At 29.0% G+C, this 23357-nt stretch overlaps 1 protein-coding gene, 1 long non-coding RNA gene and 1 pseudogene across 4 annotated transcripts; 1 reads left to right on the top strand and 2 right to left on the bottom strand.

The window, feature by feature from the left end:
• Positions 1-743: 743 nt before the first annotated feature.
• Positions 744-1640, bottom strand: LOC132947644 (uncharacterized). The gene has a single exon (XM_061017921.1). The coding sequence runs from the start codon at positions 1638-1640 to the stop codon at positions 744-746; it is 897 nt and encodes a 298-aa protein (XP_060873904.1).
• A 7061-nt stretch (positions 1641-8701) lies between these two features.
• Positions 8702-15293, bottom strand: LOC132947295 (uncharacterized). 3 transcript variants are annotated; one of them, XR_009664880.1, is made up of 9 exons: positions 15071-15293; positions 14745-14948; positions 14542-14669; positions 14078-14445; positions 13854-14014; positions 12791-12966; positions 12278-12596; positions 12038-12197; positions 8702-9096 (listed from the first exon to the last, which is right to left on the bottom strand). It is a non-coding gene; the product is annotated as an uncharacterized LOC132947295 (long non-coding RNA). The 3 variants fall into 3 exon arrangements; XR_009664882.1 differs by having other exon boundaries at positions 14546-14669; XR_009664881.1 differs by having other exon boundaries at positions 15075-15293.
• A 1279-nt stretch (positions 15294-16572) lies between these two features.
• Positions 16573-20693, top strand: LOC132947294 (uncharacterized; annotated as a pseudogene).
• The last annotated feature ends 2664 nt before the right edge of the window (positions 20694-23357 follow it).

Genomic DNA, 23357 nt, shown 5'->3' with positions numbered 1-23357 from the left:
ACGGACTTTTTTTCCTAGGACTTTTTTACCTCGGACTTTTTGGTAGTATACTGCTGATTAGTGATTTTTTCGTTTGTGAATTAAATTTGAAATGTTAGTTATACTGAGTCATGAGTCACCGAATCAAACACTGATAGCTGATTCGACTCGTTCAATTCACTTCAAAGAACCCATGAGCTACACGTCTCTAAATGATCTAGTGGGGTTTTTCAAGATTCGGATCAACACGAACGAATCTTTTAACCGAATCTTTTTAGTGAACTGATTCAAATGATCCGAATCACGAAAATGACCGGGTCTTCCCATCCCTATAGTCCGCGACATGAAATGTGGCCGATGACCGTCGCGAACCTAGCGGCCGTTTCGCCTAAGTGGTTCATAATCTAATTAAATAAATTGCCGCGTTTTTTTAAATTAACCATTTCAACGCGTAATCAACACGGTAACTCCTAAACTCCAAAACTCCTATACAAATGATTTTATATTTCAATTTTAATAGTGTTAACAAAGACGTTATACACCATAACCATTATTTATTATTATTTTATCATTATATTATCTATTTATAATTACTTTTTTTACACCATTATGAATTTTTAGATAGAAATCAGGACCGAAAGAGTTAAACATAATTTACTAAAATTACTATAATTAATTTTTTTATTCAAACCAAACAACAAAAAAAATTTAAAAAAAAATACAAATACAAAAAATTTTTAATTTAATATTATTTAAGACATATGTTATCCGTGGTTTTCTTCGTCAATATCTTCTTCATCATCACTCCAGTCACTGTCATCTGGTAATATTGTCATAATTATTGGTTCTATCATGGTGTCCCTCATTATTTCATTTTTGTTGTCCTCGTCCTGAATTTCTTCTGCATGACGAACGCATTTCGTCCAGTCGTCTATTGTTACTGCATCTAATGCCTCGTGTGTTAACCGCTCAATATCAACCATTTTAAAAGTATTGTTAAATTTCGCTACTTGGCCCTTAACTTGAGCCCAAATTAACTCAATTGGGTTATACTTACAGTGGTATGGTGGAAGACGGATTACCTCATGACCCATTTCAATTGCAATGTCATCCAGCTCATATTTTTTTTCACGTGGCAATAGGTTTTTAACTTTTTGCCGAAGTTCAGGTAATGTTTCCAATGGATGGAACTCAATATTTTTTTCATTTAACCATTGTTGTACTTCGGTTTTTCTCCAATTACTTTTCGGATATTTGTCTCTGAGGATTGAATGGTAAGGCGCATTGTCCATGACTATAACTGATGGCTCTTCTAGATTTTTAAGCAGTTGAATAAACCACTCTTTGAATACTTCACCATTCATCTGATTATGATAATCCGTGGTATTTCCGGTATTGCTTCGAAATACCAATTTTGACCCTTCTATAAACCCGTAGCGACTACATCCTGCATGGCATACAATAAGTCGGCCTCCTTTACCCGTCGGCACCTTCAGACCACCAGAATTATTTTCATTTTGCCAAATAAGGGTGCGTGAATGGTTTTGGTTTACCCACGTTTCATCGAGATAAACCACTGGACGATCGTCTTTATTTTTTCGCAGCGTACACATTTGTCGTAAAAATTTACACCGAAGTGCGACGATATCATTCCTCTCCATTAAAAACATACGACCATCGTTACATCTTTTGTAAGTAAATTTTAAATTTTTTAGGAGCCTTTGCATTGATCGAACGCACCCATTGTAATTTGTTTTTTTTTTTACGACATTTAATATTAATTGAGCCGTTGGGTACTCACCCCGGTCGTAAAACTCGTGGACAGTTCTCCTCACAACATCGGAATCGAAATCATCCAGCTCCGAAACAGTTTTTGCTCGTTTATACCCTTTACGTGGAGAAACAAATGTAGGTTCCGCACCTGGTGTTTCTGGATTAATATTATTTTTTCCTTCAGCACAAATCCGTCTTACAGTACGATAACCCACACCACAAGCTTCGGCAGTAACAACTTGCGCATTTTTAAAAAAATCAGCAGTTAAATCTGACTTCTTTGATAATTGTTTTAAAAATAAATACACACTATGAATAATTTTTTTACTCTGACTGTGAGTATCTGAATCGGAAAACGACATTTTTAAATGGATTAACACGGTAACGCAGGAGAAAAAACAGTGTAAAAAAATAGTTGTTTACGAGCGCACAGTACACAACATACAAAAAGATAAAACACGAGTGCCATAAAACGTGTTTGTATTATGTGCATTACTGTATCCCCTACCACAGCACATTCTGCAGCTGCCCTCCAGGCATTCCAGAAGATCAGCTAAGGGTGCACAAAAAAAACCAGTCTACTATAATGTATGGAATACACATTGCGCGCAGATGCATGGCACTGCGACCGCCGTGCGCCGGGCAGGAGGTGGTATAGGTTGAGAACCAATGGCTAACAGGTAGGGAAGCCGCAACGGGTCGCGGTACAAATCGGCCACTTTTCGTGTCGCGGACTATAACTCGTACCGGCTCGTTTGACATGGTCTTACGATCATATCCGAGCTCGGCAGAGGTAGTGGGCGGCGGAGGGCGGCGGTGATATTTAACTCTGGAGAGTTTGACCTGGATTAACCATATCCAACCACAGAGATAAATACGTATAGTAGTGACTTGTATTACGGAAGACGACCTTAGGCTCTGGCCTATATTTGTTAGTGTATGCGACTGCTGGCGTGGTTAGGATTAATAATGACGGTAGTACATGTTTTCGTAGTTTATAGATGTTTCACTTGATGTTGCGGACGCATGGTTATTATAGTGATCTATTGGGATGACGCGCTTCAAAATCTTTTATTTGTTGTTGCATATTAATTAATATAAAATGATTAATTAATATGCAATGATGACAATTTGAAACGTGTTTCTTACTGCACGCTATCTGTTGTCCATGCTCGGCGGCGGCGTTGGCGATTTTTGTTTTCTAATGTTATTTTCTTCTACTGGTGGCGCGTCGATCTACGGCTACAGCGATGATGATTCGTATAATCATTGATTATAAACACTAAAATAAAACAAGGTTCCACGTAGGTAGTTTATAATATTATATAAATTACTTTATTTACAATAGTATCATGAAATATACTTGGTAATATCATAGGCTAACTGACCGTCTTCACTCAGAATCGTTTTTCTTATAAAATTATATTATATCACTGAATTCAAATTTAACAAAAATACACAATCCAATACTTGTAACCTACTGTTAAGCAGAGCAACAACCACTTGCCCACCTTTTTTTTATGTGCTTAATCATTACAGTTAGATCGAAAGAAAAAGTAAAAACAATAACTATAGCGGTACTTACCTACTTAAAGATAAAGTGATTATCACAAAATTACAACAAATCTCTTATCCCTAGGACGTAACCATAATATATTTAAGTAAATTGTATTTATTAGATTTACCGGATTCGTTACCTAATTTTTTATTTATTTTTTTCATTACATTTGTGGTTTTGTATATTATTTTAGTACTTTTATTATTGGCATTTTAAAACCGGACTCGACAAGAAGAAGAATAGTAAAATGCACTGTTTCTCAGGTATAAGTAACTCCTATGAGCTCTAATATTTACTACGGTAACCATAGGTGGTCTTGGGATTTGGATTTTGAAAGGAATTTTTAACCTCATACACATTTTAAACATAATAAATGAGCCTATGTGCCTCCCGCAGATAAATTATTCAACTAAAAGCCGGTTTTTAATAAATTTGGCCTATCGAATGTATCCTAAGTGAACTTATCGTTCTATAACTAATTTCAACTAGGTTAAGTAATATTAACGCAAGTAAAACAGAATCTAACTACAACTGAACATATTTAGTATAACTTCGACCTGCAGCCACATCTTAATGTTGGTTGACAGCGCGTGAAACTTAGCACGCTAAGTACTAGTCAGTAGTCGGCAGTAGCCACTAGTCGAGGAAAAAAAATTGATTTAATTGATTTTACATTATTTTACTTTAAACACTATAATATATAAACCAAAGTTAAACAATTTAAAAATTATTCAATTAAATATAAATAAAGTAATTTTATTCGATTAAACATTTACAAAGTGTATATTGTCATCAAAAATAAACCAGCTTCCTATAATAATAATATTTATAGCCATGCAGCCAGCACAGTATTACATATAATATATAAATATTTTTATTTAAAAATAAAAAAAGTATAATATAATATAACACAGTATAATATAATATCAATTTTATATACGACATAAAGTATATACATAATATTAATATGATAAAAAAATATAATTACAAACTAAAGTTTAACAAGTTAGAAAGAAATATAATACTAATAACCTATGTAGTTGATGCTTAACCAAAAAAAAAAAAAAATACTAATGCATTTTTATATCAACATAACATTATAACAAAAGTGAATGTTATTTGAAAACCAACAATGTGTAGATTTAAAGTATATAAATAATTAATTAACAAGGGTTTCGTTTTAAATTTAGTGATATCAATATTTAATTTCCTAAACATGAGTCTATTCCTACATTAACAGTATTACATTTTCCAAAATGTCTGTTTACTTTTATACAGTTTAAATGACTTAAAGTTTTTAATCGAGTATTGTAAGAAACAATAAATGTAATCAAAATTTAAACATCGTCACAACGGCACTTTTTTTCCAAAAAAGCATCGATACACGGATATTATATTATTATTATTAAATACAATAAATTACCTATTGTACTTAAACGAGAATCGGTAATGCGTAATTTCAGTATTTTAATATATATTGTCACTCGTGGACACGAAAATGAGCCCTGCTACATGGTGTATACCTATAATGAATAAATATACATTTTGCACAAATAGTGGCAGTTTATAGGTAGTGATAATCAAATCTTAAAACAAAAACCTGTAATATTTTAAGGAATTCAATAAACACAAATAACTATTGTTTATAGTTTATATTATAATAATAATATATTGTAATAACACATTATCAGAGCCCGTTTTCATTTTTGTAAATACGAAACGTTAGGCAACCTACACATTATACATATTATATTACTTGTATTGCATTATAAATAACTTCTATATTTTAAAATATTTATATTATAGTAATTAGGCGGATAGACCGTATAGTCACTCAGAATCGTTTTCCTCGTATTTTTCTCATGGTATTAGGTACAGGCATTGGCGTAATTGTAAATGTTTCATGGGAGGGGGGGAGATCGAAATTAATTTGTATGGCAAACTTGTGGGGGGCTTTGCCCGTGATACATCATCAGATTTCTCTGTTTTCCTTAAATAATAAACAAGAAAATGTGTAGGTAAAATTATTATTATTATTATAAATTATTAAATTCTATTTTTTTTTAATAAACTCATTCAATTTTTATATAATAATTAGTATGACATAATAGTTTATTGAATAAACTGCAGTGACTGCAGTTAAATTTTGAATACATTTTTTAACTGGTGTTTATTTAATTTTGTATAATTTTAGCGAGAGTTGTAATGCTAATTATAAATTATAATAAATGTATAAAATACGTCATACATATTTTGTACGATTTTAAAACATTTAATTCCGGGCCTAATAATGTTTAGTATTTTGAATAATTTAAAATTGTAATACTTACATCAGGTCCAGGCTTCTTTTCAAAAAATTTCATTAGAGTACCTACTACTAGTTGCTGGTAATTTTCTTTCTTTTTACTCCATTTTTCGTTTAGCTTATAAAAATAAAATCAATTACTATGTTATGTGACACTGTGACTATGAGGGAAAGACACGGTGTGTACCTACAGTACAGTAGGTACCTACTGCAGTGTCTATACGTAATCGCAATAATCGATGTTGATACTTACTGTCGGCGCTTCGTAGTATTCGTTCTACGAAATGTAAATCTTCAAGTTATATTTTAGATTCTGAGTGAAACGATGAATGTATTGATTTTACAATGATGTGTGTTTTTTTTTTTATTTTTTTTATTTTTTTATTTTTGTGTCTGTGTACACGATAAGTAGTCGAAATAATGCTTCGATTTTCGACTTCAGTATCTTGTTCGATGGGAAAGTGAATATCGTTGGTGCATTGGGGAGGTCAAAATTTTAATTTCCCAGTAGTTTTCAAAAGCGATGTGAAAAACAAAAGAAAAATTAAGGAAAAACGGGAATTTTTACGCAAAATCGATTTTTAACAAAATCGATTTTGGTTATTGGTGTAACTCTAAAACAAATGACCGTAGATTCATGAAATTTTCACTGGTTGTTTATATTAGCATTTTCTATACACCATAACATTTTCCAAATATTTTGACTCTTTTTGAGCTGTTTACAGCCATTGTCAGTTTTCAATTTTTTTAGTTTTTTTTTCTATAAATATCAATAAAATTTTATCTATTGAGTAAAAAAGCTTGAAAATTTAATAGAAGGCTCCTAGTTTATTGTTTCAAAGGCAGATGAAAAAAATTAAAAATCCTTAGTCACAGTTTTTAATTATAAGCATTTAAAGTTCAAATTTTGACAAAATACGGAAAAATCACGAAAAATAGCAAATTATTTTGATGAGAATTCATAAAAATTTTTCTTTTTAAATCTAAGATTTGAAAATGTAATATAAGATTACTCATAAGTTTGTCTACCTTTATCAAAAAAAAAATGTCTAGAGGAAACTTAAATTAAATTTTTATGAGCGTCTGAAATTTATATTTTTACAACATTTGATATTTACTCGATTTCTCATGTAACGATTTTTTTATTTTATTGTAATTAAAAAACGAATGACTGTAGATACTTGAAAATTTCACTGAATGTTTATATTAGCATTTTCTATACACATAATATAAGGCTCCTGATATATCGTTCTAATAGCAGTTAAAAAATATTAAAAATACATAGGCACAATTTTTTTTTATAAGCATTTAAAGTTCAAATGTTGACAACATTTATCAAATTTATAATTTATTAATTATTTTGTAGTTGAAAATGTATAAAATGTTTAACTTTTATGGCTAAGGATTGAAAATTTTAAACAAAGCTCCACGTTAATAGGTTATATATAAATTACTTTATTCACAATAATATCATCAAATATACTTGGTAATATCATAGGGTGACTGACCGTTTTCGCTCAGAATCGTTTTTCTTATACAATGATATTATATCATTGAATTCAAATTTAACACCATCCATTACAGTGACCCACTTGTCACCTACCGTACAGCAGAGCGACATCCACTTATCCACCTTTTTATTATTATATTATGTTTTTGGAATGGTGGTTTTTCGCATTGTCGAATTACTCACCGTCTATAATCTTTATGCATGTAGTGTATAGGAAGTAGGTAGGTAATGTAATTTGGTACAGTATGTGACTGGCACCCAGTGTTTATTAATAAATAAGAATTAAAATTAATCAGACCATTTATTTTGAAATCATGCTTATCCTTTACCGGGTAAATATTTATAACCAGGTAATATTTATACCGACACAACCAAACATTTTATTTTATTTTCTAGTTTCGTAATCATTTATAAGTTTGTATTTGAACTATTTGTAGATATAAGAAAATATATAAATACAGCCAATAGGGGGGATCTATCCCCCATATCCCCCCGTAATAACGGCCCTGGTCCAGGAAGTCAAACTGAGTTTTAATGTTTCGGATTTCGTATATTAGAAACTGAGAAAAAAATTTTGTAAACGGGTTGTGGGTACTCCCTCCATTTGCTGTATATAATAAATATGCAAAAGTTTTTGGATTCCTAACTTAAGGTTTCTAACTTTAAATGATATTTTATAAACATAAAAATGTCCAAGGTTTCAATGATTTTGATGAAACCATAAAATTTACTTATACGATGAACAATATATTTGATGCATTAAACAGAAAATATCTGAAAGAAGGAATAAAAATAAAATAGTGAAGATTTAGAGGTTTATTGTATTTGTATTGTCTGTGTTGCATACTTGTGTAAGTAGAAATGGAAGTATAGTTTATATTATGATTAATGTATTTCTTATTCAAATGGTGTTTGCATAAAGCAAAATTAAAACATAACTTTTTATTTACTCGGTTACTGCTCACTGAAAAAGTTAATAATTGTTGTTTGGTTTTTGTGATGGATGATGGATCTAAAAAATCTCAAAAATGTAATTAAATTTAACTATGATTCAACAAAAATATATATTACATATTATATATATTGTAATGCTCCTTATATTACTTATTATTAGTTATGTTCTATATCCAATATTATATTGTACTTTTTCCCATATTATTTATTAGATGGCATATAAAGATCTAATAAATACTTATAAATGTTTTAAATGTATTTGAAAGGGCATACTATTTACCTGTTTATTTTAATAATATGATAAAATTAAAATTGATTATCATTATTGATACAATTGTTTAGATAAAACATTTATAATATTATATGAAATAACTACTTGGAGTGCTACACATTAATTATTGCAATAGCCAATAGTAATTTTGTATACCATCTTTGCAGTTACTGCTGTAGTTGTTGTGCAACCTATATATATTTAATCATAGTCCGTGGTCCATGGATAGTCCGGATTATGATAATATTATACCTATGGTATGTTAAATGTTAATTAATATTAAATTATTAACTACACATTTTGTTTTACACATGGTTGTAATTACTATAGTTATTAACGTCCACAGGGGTTTATTACAATTGTTCATAGTAATTCATAATGCAGTTTAATAAATGGTATGAAGTGTGGTATAATTTAGATATTAATACATTGCAAAGTAATTAAATTAGAAACATAAATGACATGTATTTAACCATGGAATATATACATTTTTGATTATTATATCATTGTACATAATAATAAGTTATTTTTATTGCCTATAGTATAACTAAATTGAATACAAACTAAATTTTAAAAATTTTGTAGTATGGCTAATATTGTTAAGTTTACATTTGTTTTTGCCTATCATATTATTTATATTAATTTTTTTGGTTTTGTGAAAGTTTCTGATCCTTGATTCTTGATTTTCCTGTATTGTCCAGTGCTCCCAGTACCCACAACTGATATAAAGAATTTGAAATGTTGTCCTAAAACATAATGTTGACTTAGTAAAAATCATAATAATTTATTAAAGTCGTTGCCAGTTAGATAGGCATGGCGGCGGTGGAGCGATAATGGTACACCTGCAGGGCAATCTCTATTTTGTGACTAAATGTGAAACATATTTAGTCATTTGAATTTTGGCATCTTGTTATTTTAATGATTCTCTACTTTGATAATTTAGATGACTTAATTTCAAACGGCCAAAAGTACGAAAGTGTCTAAAATATCGAATGACTTAATGTGATCACGATAATATTGTAAAATATATAGTAGAGCCAACGTTATTTTACCATAATATCAATAAATCATATGATATATTGATAATAATTTTTGAAAATTATTAATCGTCTTACATATTCTAAACATTTAGCATACCTAATTATATTACTTCTTTTTGTTCGAGTTAATTTTTATATTTTTAGTGTTCACCATTCTGTATTTTTAGTTTTAATTTTTTAAAACATAAAATATACAATACAATGGCTTCTCAAAGGTAAGTTAAAGATATAGACAATAATATTTTGGATATTAATAGTTCAGTGTTGAAATGTGAAATATGATTTTATTTTTTTAATCAATAGTACCTACTAATTGTTATATGTTAACTTTTTAGATTCTAAGCGGAGTAATGAACTTATTGATTTTACAATTTAGAAATTTTTTTTAGTTTAATTAATTCAACCATTTAATGTTGTATGAATAATGTCTAATAGTAAAATAAATTACTTTAATAACAAGTGGAATCATTAGGTACTTGGCCACCTTTTAATGGCTAATGTATTTATATTAGTGTGGAAAAGAAAAAAAACGAGTATCCGACCAATTATCTGTGCTTATTCAATATATGGATGAGCACAGGCAATTTGCTGCCGGAAAATTTCAGGATCCACATAATGGAAAACGTCTAAATGAGTTGGAGTGGTCAGAATTGACATCATGTCTAAATGAAATTGGACCAGCTAAAACATCAGATCAATGGAAAAAGGTACATTTTTATTTGAAATTTGAATGCATATAAATACTAATTAATAATATATCTATCAAATGTAATGTACAAATAAAGTGGTATTCATTTATTGTAAGTAATAAGTAAGTATACTTAATAGTAGGTTACCTACTATTGATACCTTAGTTATTGATAATGTATATTTGTGTATCATTGGGTATCAATATATGCCCATTGCCCATTTTGTACTCAAATAACAATGTAATTAGTTATAAGTGTAATGATAATATGACAGATTATGTTGTTATTTTTAAGTTAAAATGGTACTTTGAAGACTATTTTACAAGATTCTTCACTAAATGAATGTTAATACTCTATTACTCTAGTTAAAAAAGCATAGTTTATAAATAGTACTATTTTTTTATATAATAAATTAACATATATTTTAAAAGTAAAAAATATGTAGTATTTCTAAAATGTTGTTAACTTAAAAGAATAATCGATTTTTTTTTTTATTTTTCAGTGCTGGCGTAATGAAAAATGCATTCTAGCAGCAATTTACCTCCTGAATCAAATGACCGCCAGAGTCTCATTCTTTAAATCATCGGGACTGAAACATCTGAGGGAATTGGTACAGGGTTTGATGAAGTAAACGTATAATTATACCTATTAGATGCTAATTTTATTAAAATTTAACCTAAATCACAACTAGATTTCAAATTTAAATATTTATATTTTGTTAATTGACTGCTATTGTTGATAGGGAAATGTTGGTTGATGCCACAAAAGGGTTGGAGGATTAAGAAGTATTTACATTCAATGTTATATCTAATTTTTTTTGTATTTAATTTAAAAATATCTATCATTCTTATATTTTTATCTATAGGAAATTATTGAGGTATCAAATGTTATAAATGGAGTAGAAGTCCTAAAAACAAATATTGAAGTATACTCTATTTCAAATAAAAAACACCATGAAAACCACGGGCAAAAACAGTTTTGCTACGTAAAAGTGGGTGTTTTTCCTTATTTGAAATAGAGTATAAACTAGTAAATATCCATCTTAATAAATTAGTATATTCAGATATTACATAGTTTCCATATCACATTAATTTGTTAATACTGTCATTGTCAGCCAAGGTAATTTATTTTATACATTTACAGTACTCCCTCGTTAACACGAACTCGGTTAACACAAATTATTGTATAACGCGAACCGGTTTTTCAGTCCAGAGAAAGGCTCTATACTATAAGATAGGGGTTTTTATATTTCCTCGGTTTATACGAATTATTTCGGTTAACACGAAACTTGAACAAATTTTAGGTACCATATTGTCGTTTTGTTGATTAACACGAACAGAAAAATGTCAATCTGTACATATGTATCTAATTTCGTTTTATTACTCGTATACTAGTCGTTAGTAATTTAATCTTTATAACACAGTTTTATCGATATCTTATCTTATCCCTACTATGTATGTACATATTCTCTATTGTAGGTACATACATATGTATACATGTGTACATTTGTATGTGTGCAATCTAGTTCGGCGATAATCGCTCTCGTTTAAACTAATAATTGCTCTATCAATCAGTTGGTCAGTTGACAAATATTTGTTTATATGTAGTATGTACCAAAGAAATGTAAATTTTTATTTTGAAGATTACTTAATAAAAAAAATGTATTTGAGTGTAAAATAACGTATTAGATTTAACCTTCTCTGATAACACGAACAAATTCGTGTTAAACCTATCGGTTTACACAAATTTTTTTAACACGAACAGGTTATTTTGTGGTCCCGTCGTGTTCGTGTTAACGAGGGAGTACTGTATGATAAACAACTAGGTGAGGCGCGTGTTGTGGCCCAAAGTTTAAACACTGTGAGTTGCAATTAGTTTGGGGTACACCTACTGAAAATTGGCGCCGTAGCCTTGCCAATCTATCTGGTAACATTGTTACTGTTGTAAAACTATATTACTTGTGGAGGTGGCTGGAGGGTCCATTAAATGAAACTGGAGTAAGTCTTGGATTCCCAATGATTTCAGTAATAACACGGTGTTAGCTCTAGATTGGTTCTTAGAATTTCAGGAACTATACTGATTAGTAAATCGTCTATGTATTTCTTTTTGGTGTAGAATCTTAAAATTTAAATAAAAATATTTATGTACAACTAAAAAACTTCTTCAATTATTAAATTATTACAAAAAAGTTTTTATACCGGAAATATTGCCTGGGACTTCTATACGACCAGCTATACCACTTCCTTGATTAGTATTTGCTTGTCTGAAAGGATAAATTTGCAATGCATTCACACCAATTTGAAGATTATAAATTTTAATTTTATAATAACTAGTATCAACAACAAATTTAATTCCATCAACTGTTTTATTTGTTGGCATATGTTTCGCTGACATCACTAAATGGATTTTTAGTTTCATCAACTCCTTCATCTCAATTATACCACCACCTATCTAATCGGTTTTGGGCTTCGTCCCATTCATCTCTATCAGTTTCACAAGCCCATAATAGAACATTTTCTGTAATAAAATACAATTTACTGGTCTTAATATAATATAATTGTCATACTTATTCACAATAATCGCTAAACAATATTACAACAAATAACTAATGCATAATAATAATAATTAATAATAGTGTCAAATTAAAATATGAAAAAGGTAATTTATTTATAGTTAATTTTAATAAGAACACCTAATTATTTGAGTTATACCTTTTCCAGGATTAGGTGTAGCTCCTGAACCACGATAACTATCCCACTTGTTATACTTTTACGCTGGCGTAAATCTTGTTGTTTAAGTAGGATCATCATCAATATTTGATATGGGTGGGCATGTCCCAAGTAGATTTATATTAAGACATATTTTGATTATTTCATCTCAAGTAGTTCTAAAAAATAAGAGATTGTTATAATTTTGTACAAAAAACCAATCACTTGGCTATATTCTTGAAAATGTTTACAAATAATATTTATAAATGACAAAAATAAGTGGGCAGGTATTTAAATATTAAAAAAAAAATGTATTTTAAAATTGAATATACGTTTATAAAGTAAAATACATGAATAATTTATTTATTCATATTAAAACTTGTTTTAATGTAAATATAGGGAAAAAAACTCTACCCGGGCCTTGTTTGATCATATGTTAATTTGCTTTAATTATAAGTTAACTGTAGTAGGAATCCAGTAATTAGATTTTCTAACACGGGTATAAGATAAAAATAACACATGTGGGTGTAGATACTAGGTTCTACACTTTTAACTATTTTTAATTCGAGAGTTCTCCAAATGCTTTTAATTATTTGAGTATTAGCACCGGGTTTTAGATTCACAAAATTCTCAGTGATAAAAAATAATATTAATGTCTATATGCACATGCAATGAAAATGCATTTGGACATAAATCAAGTCAACTGTTACATATAAACAATTTTATGGCATTAGGACTAAGAGATTTATAAAGACAACATGTATACTCAGATAATTTAAATATTATAGTGAATTTACCAGTTATTAAAATTAAAGGTAAGAATATTATTTAAGACCCCAGTACCCCATATTAGGTTTTTTGATACTTATAACTCATAACTTGTTCAAAAAAACCATACATAGACAACAAAATATAATATTAAAAGTTTATGAAAATATAACTATATTATCAATATTAATGTAGATAATCGATTTAGTTACAGAAAACTAACTATTTCATACTAGTACAATTTTAAAAATCCACAAGGTCCCTTTCACTCACTCGAAGACTGTTAAAAAAAACTCACCTAATTGGTCTTGAAGTCTGACATTAAGAATTGAAGGTTCATCTTTATTTCTAATAGATGGTATTTTACTGGATCGATGATCACAGTTAGATACCACTTTTTCTTGTTTTTTTTATAATAATATAGTTAATTTTGTTGGTTCTATTTATCACTTTTGTTACCTATAAAAGAAGTATAATATGATAATTTAAATTTAAAATGTTTACTAAACAATCATTACTTACTAGTTACTACTCCTCCTCAAACGATGACGTTTCTGCTTATCTTTAGAATCTGAAGATGAATAATTTACACTACGATTATATGATTTTTTCAATATTTCTTGTTTTGATAACTCTCCAGCGTCTGTTGCAGTTTCTTCAAGAGCAGATTGATAATGTCTATCCATTACCTATATATTACAATATAAAATTAATATATTTACCACACAACTTATTGTTAAGTCATAAATTCTTAATGGCTTTGATTGTATGTTTTAGATTGCTTTTTAAAATTGTCTCTTTAACATCTTGTTCTTCATTGTCGTTATCTGTAAAGAAGTGTAAAGTCGATTTCTTGGTTTTCTACAATTCTTTTTCCAACAACTTTTGGGCTGAAAATTATTATACATTTGTAATGGAATTTGGTGTGTAAACAATTTCCTAAGTTATAATATTGTATCAAATACAGTGGTCAATAGACTACTTACCAACCTATTTGTCCAATCTGAGCAATGAACCTTTCGTTAAGTGAGGTATTTTAAAGGCTGTGTCCGACCATGGTCGGTATGATAATGTATGCCCGAACATTTCGGATATCCAAACTCAACCTCAATAACTTAAATGCCACAGAATAAGAAATAAGAATGAAAATAATAATATAATCCTTTAATTATTCTGTTCTTATACATACCAAAGAATCTATTTTTTCTATTCATCTATTCTATGGTTATATCAAGACAAATCAAATAGGTATCACCACCATTATGATGACTGTGAATGAGCGCATTTTGAAAAGCTATACAGCACGAACAGGGTCGACGATATTATGTCCTAGTATGGTCAAAGTTTTGAGCAGCGACAACAAAATACGTTGGGTCGGCGAAAACGGCAAACACTGGTACGGACAAACAACAGGCGATTGTAGAGATGAAAATCAACAAAAGCCGAGGTCGAGAGTAGCGTAAAGTTCGAGCTGCGAAACAGTCGACGTTCGTATAAAAAAACGGTCGTAGGTACCTACTGCGTGACGGTGCGTGAGACGTGAGTTGGCGCTTGGCACGGCGGTCAGCTGGTCGCGGGTGGGAAACTTGGAAAAACGTTTCGCAAAACCCACTGTAAAATACAACAATATTATAACATGCGAAAAGGCGGAAATTAATAATTATTAAATTTTTCAGGGTTTTCTTTACGATTTATGATCATAATATTATTACTATATGATCTGAAGTCCGAACCTCCGAAAAACATGGAAACGAGCTGGCGCGGGCGCACTGATATGACGTTAGACCTATGTTCACCCGATAACGTTAACTTCCACGGTTGGCGGACAGTCTGTATACGCTTGATTAGTGGGACGTCACAAATGTTATCAATCCTTATCAAAATTTTGATTTGGATCCAAACAAAATAATGTAATATTATAGTCTCTGCTAAATACCTTCATAATATTCGTTTTAATCTTTTTAATTCAAATTTAAAATTGAAAGAAGAAACTATTATTATTATTTTAAGTTCTATTTGCAAATGGTAATGGCTGGAAATCATTTATCATCAATTACATTAATTTCAGACCATTTAAAAAATAATATCAAGCAACTTAAAAGAGGAGAAATAGCTTATGAGGATAACCATGTACTTAAATTTCAAATGGATCCTAATCTAGGTATAATTGTAGGGTAAGTTAAACCTAGTATGCGTAGTAAAGTTTACAAATAAAAGTTGAAATTTTAATGAATGACGATTGTATTACAAATTCTAAATGCTCTTGCGCCCCCGAGGCACAGCTATTTGCCATCACATAGCTTTATACACTCATTATAATCTAAGTTCAACAGACAAAGCTTGTTCATGGAGTGTTAGAAAAAATAATTTGTCTACAGAAATTAAAACCATTAATCAAATATATGGTAGTATTGATTTTCCAAACGCCATTGTTTCAGAAATAGATATAAATAATTTTAAAAAAGCATTATTCAATTTAGCAGAACCCGATGGTTTTTTTTGGTTGTTACAACCTGAACCAGAATCATTTGAAAATAATGTGGAATTAGTTGAAACCATTGGTAATATTGTTCTTGATCCAGAATTTAGACGTTTAGTTAAAATTAAAGATTTTATTTCTCTTAAAAAATTGTTATACACTAAACTCCATATTGATGATAGTACTATATTACAGTTGGTTAAAGACACTACAGGACACCAAAAAAATTATTTATGGTTTCATAATAGGCAACATAGATTGACAGCTAGTAATTTTGGAAAAGTGCTAGCGGCTTGTAAAAGAAATAAGTTCCCAAAGTCATTATTTAAACTATTGGAAAATAATAATAATATTACTGTTGTGCATGCTGTACAATGGGATAATACCAATGAAGTTGGCGGTATTAAGGTTCTAGAATAAGACCAAAATGTAAATGTAATACCAACTGGGCTGTGGTTAAAAAATTGTGGATTATTAGGTAATACACCAGATGGACTTGTTAATTCAAGTCATATTGTAAAAGTGAAATGTCCGACAGTGCACTATTGTTCGTTTCCAGTACTGTCAATCAAAGTCTGTGGTCGCCGACTGCCGGCTGCCGAGTTCCCTGGAATTCATTTATTTCATTTATTTGCGGTTTCATTGTACAATTAGAAGGCGAAAAGTAAGTACTCGAAATTCGATCCCGGCTGTCGACGATCCACATAGGTAATAGGTAACCTACCTATTATAATATTTATAGTCTCGTCAGGCATTTGCCATGTTCCACAGAATATTTTGATTGAGCAGTTCGGTCGGCCAAACTACAGTTTTGCGATCTCTCGTCGCCAAACACCATCATCGTTACTACATTGTTCCAAAATTGTGTACGAAGAGTATGGCGATCCCATAAAAATCGTAAGTCTCGTAGAGCAAACGCTACCCGACAAACTTGACGACGAACAGGTACCTATGGGCTATGATGCTACTGACAGTCTTTACACAAACAATTTAATAATATATTTACTTGTTTATTCCTAAGGTCTTGGTGAAAATGATTGTTGCGCCCATCAATTCTGCCGAGATTAACACTGTTCAAGGTGTGTATCCCGTGAAACCGCCGTTGCCTGCTACTGGAGGCTATGAAGGAATTGGGAACGTATTGGCAGTAGGATCGTGCGTTAAAAATATCTGCCCTGGAGATTGAGTTATAGCTGACGGTGTTATGGGTACTTTGTGTACAACTGGCATGTTCGATTCTAGACTTCTAAGAAAAGTTAGTAGTATAATACTATAACATAACATATTAACATATTATAAAATATGTTTATTTTGATTGACTTGTAATGTTACAAAAATAAACATAACAAAAATCGTCATATTATTTAAGGTAATTCACAAAACATGCTCATCCCCATTTTTCCTTTAAAAATGAATTTATTCAAATTCTTATTTTTGGAATTTTTAAATAAACTTAGGTATTTTATAATTATTGGGATGTATAGTACTACTTAAGGAGTGTCCTGTACTGACACAAACTTCTGTTTTTCAAATGATAACCCCCCAGTAATGAGTTGTTGTAATTAGTAAACAAAATTATTTAGCTGATAATTTTTTTGAAAATGTTGACGTATAAAATCAAAATTTGAACATGTAGGTAGTTTTTGATTTATTTAACTTTATATATTATAGATAATGTGGTTGGAAGATATGGTGGCTATAGAAATTTAAAAATGTTAGTAATTTTATCAATATTTATAATTTATTAAAATGGTCAAGTACCTATCTATAAATTATAATAAATACTAGATATTACATAATATATTTTATATTCGTGTAAAACCATTTTTAAGGACTATTATCTGTATTGGTCTGGCACACCAAAGGCCCATCATGGTCCATCGATCAGTTTTTTTAGGGAGTTTGGTAATGAAAAACAAAATTTATTTGACATTTTGGTGAAAAAATGCTCACCGCCTTTTTTCCTTTAAAAATACCTTTGTTCAAATTTTGATTTTTAGAATTTTTAGCAGATGATGTTTTTGTAAATGTAGATGTATCTAAATCGAAATTCTATTAAGTAGTTGCTGAATTATTAAAATGTTTATACTAAGGATAATAGTCCTTAAATATGGTTTTACAATAAAAAGTTATAAGTACCTAATATTAGATGTAGTACCTATTCACTAAACCTACTTAATAATTTTTACAAATTATTTATCTCAATAGATCAATGGTAATTAGTACTAATTACTAACATTTTCAAATCATCTAAGCCTCCAAATCTACTTAGCCAATTTCCATATACATATAAACCTTAGTATACAAAGTTATATAACTCAAAAACTACTAGTTCAAATTTTTATCTAGGTGCATCAAAATTCTCAATAAAAAATATATGCTGAATAAAAATTAAAAAAAGAAGATTCCTATTTGAAATACAGAAATTTGTATTGTAACAACATCCTCCTTAAATGGAATAAAAAATCTTAAGTATTCAAAAATCTTAAAGTGCATTTAAAAATTCTAAAAATTGTAATATAATAAGTATAGCTTAAGTAAAAAATACGGTGAGCTCTGTATAATATTAATGCAAAGCCTGATGAGGGGAATCATTCGTTTAAAAATAAACAATGAAATTATTGAAATATTAGAAACGGCAAAATAATAAATAATAATTATTAATTACAAAGAAACAGAATTACGAAAACCAAAAGTATATTTATATTAACTAAATAATTTACAGTAAAAATGATGGTCCTCATTTGTTAAACAGAAGTTTGTATCGCTGCAAGATACTCCTTAAGCGTACTACAAAAAATCTCAACAATTTAAAAATATCGCCTTTTAAAATTTTAAAAATGAGATTTTAATAAATTCATTATAAATAATAAAAATAGGGATGAGCATGCTTGGTGAATCATCCTATATTCGAATATGTATGAAATACAACAATATTCTAAATACATTTTTGATACGTATGTCTTATCATGATTCTTGATTAATAATTATATTATTATGTTTCAGGTAAGTAAAGAAATCAATATATATGCATTAAGTGGTATTTCTTCTAATCCGTGTGCCGCGTATAGAATGTAACATGATTTTGTTTCACTAAACAAAAATTATGTTATTATACAAAATGGAGCAAACAGTACATGTGGTCAGAACATTATTCAATTGGCAGACATTTTTGGCTATACAACTGTAAATATTATACGCAGTCGACCTGAACCAGACTTGGAAAATTGAAAAAAAATAACGTCTAAAAAAAGAGTAAATATTGGATATACTAATCAAATTATTATTAAATTGTTTTTAATTACTTTCATTAACTGGTGCTTCAGCATAAATAATTGACCAACACTCATCAATCTCTTCGATAGGCACTAGTGCTAAGGCACATATTCTTTGAACAATTTTTATTACTACATCATTGTGTGTATAATTGGCACTAGTCCAACTTTTTGTACTTGATGCCATATAGATTGTCTAAAATAGCATCTTTTTATTTCTATTTTATATCCAAACTAGGATTTCATTCATGTTCTCTTATTATAGTTTAGGTGCTTATGTTATTAATATAATTTTTTTTTTATAATTACCTTCCTATAGTATATCATGTGATACACATTTTTGGTAACAAAAAATGTTTTGATATTAGAATATTTATAGGTATTAGTATGTATTAATATGATTACTGATATGTAAGATTTAAAGAAGATGTATTATCAGTTTCAATCATTTGTATTTTTTTTAAATCTAAGCAAACCTATTTTACTATTTAATATCTGTCCCTCAATAATTACATAATTACCTATAAGGAATCAATTTATTTTATAATAATATTTTACATTTAAAATTTAAGTTATATAAGCTTATTTAAAATATTTTTAGGTGGTTGTGGTGCAATTTTTGAAGTATTTATTTCCATTTCCACGACAGAATTCAAGGGAATGAGTATGGTAAAACAGCACCAACTTATTACCGAAGTATATACCTAACTATTATTGATATAAATTATAAACCAAGCATGTATACAGAAAATAATTCTAAGAGGGAGGTGTGTGTTTATAACTAAAGTGAATTACAAATTAACCATAAATAGCCTTGTTAAGAAAAAAAAAAAATGTTTTTGAAATATTCCGAAGGATTGAACCCTTCCTTATCTATTCTGTTTATGGGTCTGTTATTAATTATAATTTATAATCTTATAGAAACCTATGCTTTTCCAAATATTTAAATTAATTATAGTCATAATTTTTTAGTTATTGATAACCTCCTTAGATGACATTTAAAATATATTTATTTTTTTTTGGTATGGGAACTTCCATTTTTTTTTACTAAAAACTCTTGTTTTCCATACCAAAAGAAAATTATTAACCAATTGAAAAGTTTGTAATATTATAGTATTTAATATATTAAATATTCTGTCACATCAATATACTTATACATTTAATTCTTATATATTTTGAACTTTATACATTTAATGCAACAATTTACAATAGGTGTTAATTAAAAAAAGTAATTTTTATATTATTTGTTTCAGGTTTTAAAAGATGAAACTAAGTCAATGCATGGAATACGAATACATACAGAAATACCTAAATACCTGTTGAAAATAACAAATAGAATTAATTATGTATAATAAAAATAAAATAGTTATTGTAAAATAGAAAATGACTTTTCTGTTGTATACATTTTTTTCATTAGGAATAATATGCTTCACATGCGAAGAGCCGAGGGCCATTGGATGTTTAATGTTCATTAATTTTGTACCATTATATCTACCGGTGCCGGCTCCACAGGTGTTACGGGGGCAGGTGTCACGGGGGTGGCGGTTGATGCTGGAGGTGGTGGCCTTGTCAGTGACGGTGTGCGGCTGCCAGGTGTTTGTGTCGATGGTGGTCGTTGTGGCCGCAACCAGTGGCCGCGCAAACTTTTTCGACAGTGAGGCAAGAAAAATGTTAGTTGCAGCACACACGACCCACCTTTTTATTTTGCACACACCCCCTATTATAATTCTATATCAAATTAGCCTTTCTAAAAATTCATGTTACGGTTACTACAATAAAAATAACTTTTATAAATTATATAAATACTGCTTTCCATCACGTTCTGTAGGTTTAAAAAAGTTTGAAATGGAACTTGAAGCACTTCTTTTAACAGACTTTTTTTTTTTACAAGATACCTTATGTCGAATCCAGTTGGTATTGTTCATAAAATCACGATTTTTTCCACAACTGGGACACAGTGAATTCATGTTTCAATAGTTAGTGATTTAAGGGATGTGGTAACAAATTAACGTAATACGTAAATAAAATAATAATTATAAAAAAAAGGTGGATAAGTGGATGTCGCTCTGCTGTACAGTAGGTTACAAGTGGGTCACTGTGATGGATTGAGTTAAATTTGAATTCAATGATATAATATCATTGTATATTAAGAAAAACGATTCTGAGCGAAAACGGTCTGTCAGCCTATGATATTACCAAGTATATTTGATGATATTATTGTGAATAAAGTAATTTATATATAACCTATTTACGTGGAGCCTTGTTTTAAATTTTCAATCCTTAGCCATAAAAGTTAAACATTTTATACATTTTTAACTACGAAATAATTAATAAATTATAAATTTGATAAATGTTGTCAAAATTTGAACTTTAAATGCTTATAAAAAAAATGATGCCTATGTATTTTTCATAATTTTCAACTGCTATTATAACGATATATCAGGAGCCTTATATTAAATTTTCACGCTTTTTTACCCAACAGAAAAAATTTTATTGATATTTATAGAAAAAAAAACTAAAAAAATTGAAAACTGACAATGTCCGTAAACAGTTCAAAAAGAGTCAAAATATTTTCAAAATTGTATGGTGTATAGAAAATGCCAATATAAACATTTAGTGAAATTTTCAAGTATCTACAGTCATACGTTTTTTAATTACAACAAAATAAGAAAATCGTTACATGAGAAATCGAGTGAATATCAAATGTTGTAAAAATATGAATTTCAAACGTTCATAAAAATTTAATTTGACTTTCTTGTAGACATTTTTTTTTTTTGATATAGGTAAGCTTATAGATAATCTTGTATTACATTTTCGAATCTTAGATTGAAAAAGAAAAATTTTTATGAATTCTCAACTCAAAATAATTTGATAATTTTCGTGATTTTTCCATATTTTGTCAATATTTGAACTTAAAATGCTTATAAATAAAAACCGTGACTAAGGATTTTTAATTTTTTTTATCTGCCTTTGAAACAATAACTTAGGAGCCTTCTATTAAATTTTCAAGCTTTTTTAACCAAAAAATAACATTTTATTGATATTTATAGAAAAAAAAACTAAAAAAATTGAAAACTGACAATGTCCGTAAACAGTTCAAAAAGAGTCAAAATATTTTCAAAATTGTATGGTGTATATAAAATGCCAATATAAACATTTAGTGAAATATTCAAGTATCTACAGTCATACGTTTTTTAATTACAACAAAATAAGAAAATCGTTACATGAGAAATCGAGTGAATATCAAACGTTGTAAAAATATGAATTTCAAACGTTCATAAAAATTTAATTTGACTTTCTTGTAGACATTTTTTTTTTTTGATATAGGTAAGCTTATAGATAATCTTGTATTACATTTTCGAATCTTAGATTGAAAAAGAAAAATTTTTATGAATTCTCAACTCAAAATAATTTGATAATTTTCGTGATTTTTCCATATTTTGTCAATATTTGAACTTAAAATGCTTATAAATAAAAACCGTGACTAAGGATTTTTAATTTTTTTTATCTGCCTTTGAAACAATAACTTAGGAGCCTTCTATTAAATTTTCAAGCTTTTTTAACCAAAAAATAACATTTTATTGATATTTATAGAAAAAAAAACTAAAATAAAATGGAAACTGAAAATATCCGTAAACAGCTCAAAATAAGTCAAAATATTTGGAAAATGTTATGGTGTATAGAAAATGCTAATATAATCATTCAGTCAAAATTTAATGTACCTACGGTCATTTGTTTTAGAGTTGCACCAAAAACCAAAATCGATTTTCTCGAAAACGGACTTTGCGTAAAAAATTCCCGTTTTTCCTTTGTTTTTCACGTTACTTTTGAAAACTTACTTTTGACCCCCCCCATAGTACCAACTAGATTCACTTTCCTATAAGAAAAGTTACTGTTAAAGAAAATTCAAGCACTTTTACTGTCCTTAAAAGTGATGACAGACAAAAAAAAAAACACACATCATTGTAAAATCAATACATTCATCGCTTCCCTAAGAAACTAAAAAAAAAAATTGGAAGTGACTCTGCTGAACAGTAGGTTACAAGTG

The sequence above is a fragment of the Metopolophium dirhodum genome, chromosome 6 (genome assembly GCF_019925205.1).
Source record: "Metopolophium dirhodum isolate CAU chromosome 6, ASM1992520v1, whole genome shotgun sequence".
In the NCBI taxonomy this organism is placed as follows: domain Eukaryota; kingdom Metazoa; phylum Arthropoda; class Insecta; order Hemiptera; family Aphididae; genus Metopolophium; species Metopolophium dirhodum.
The sequence above is the reverse complement of the archived record's forward strand: the minus strand, read 5'-3'. Positions and strand labels throughout refer to the sequence as shown.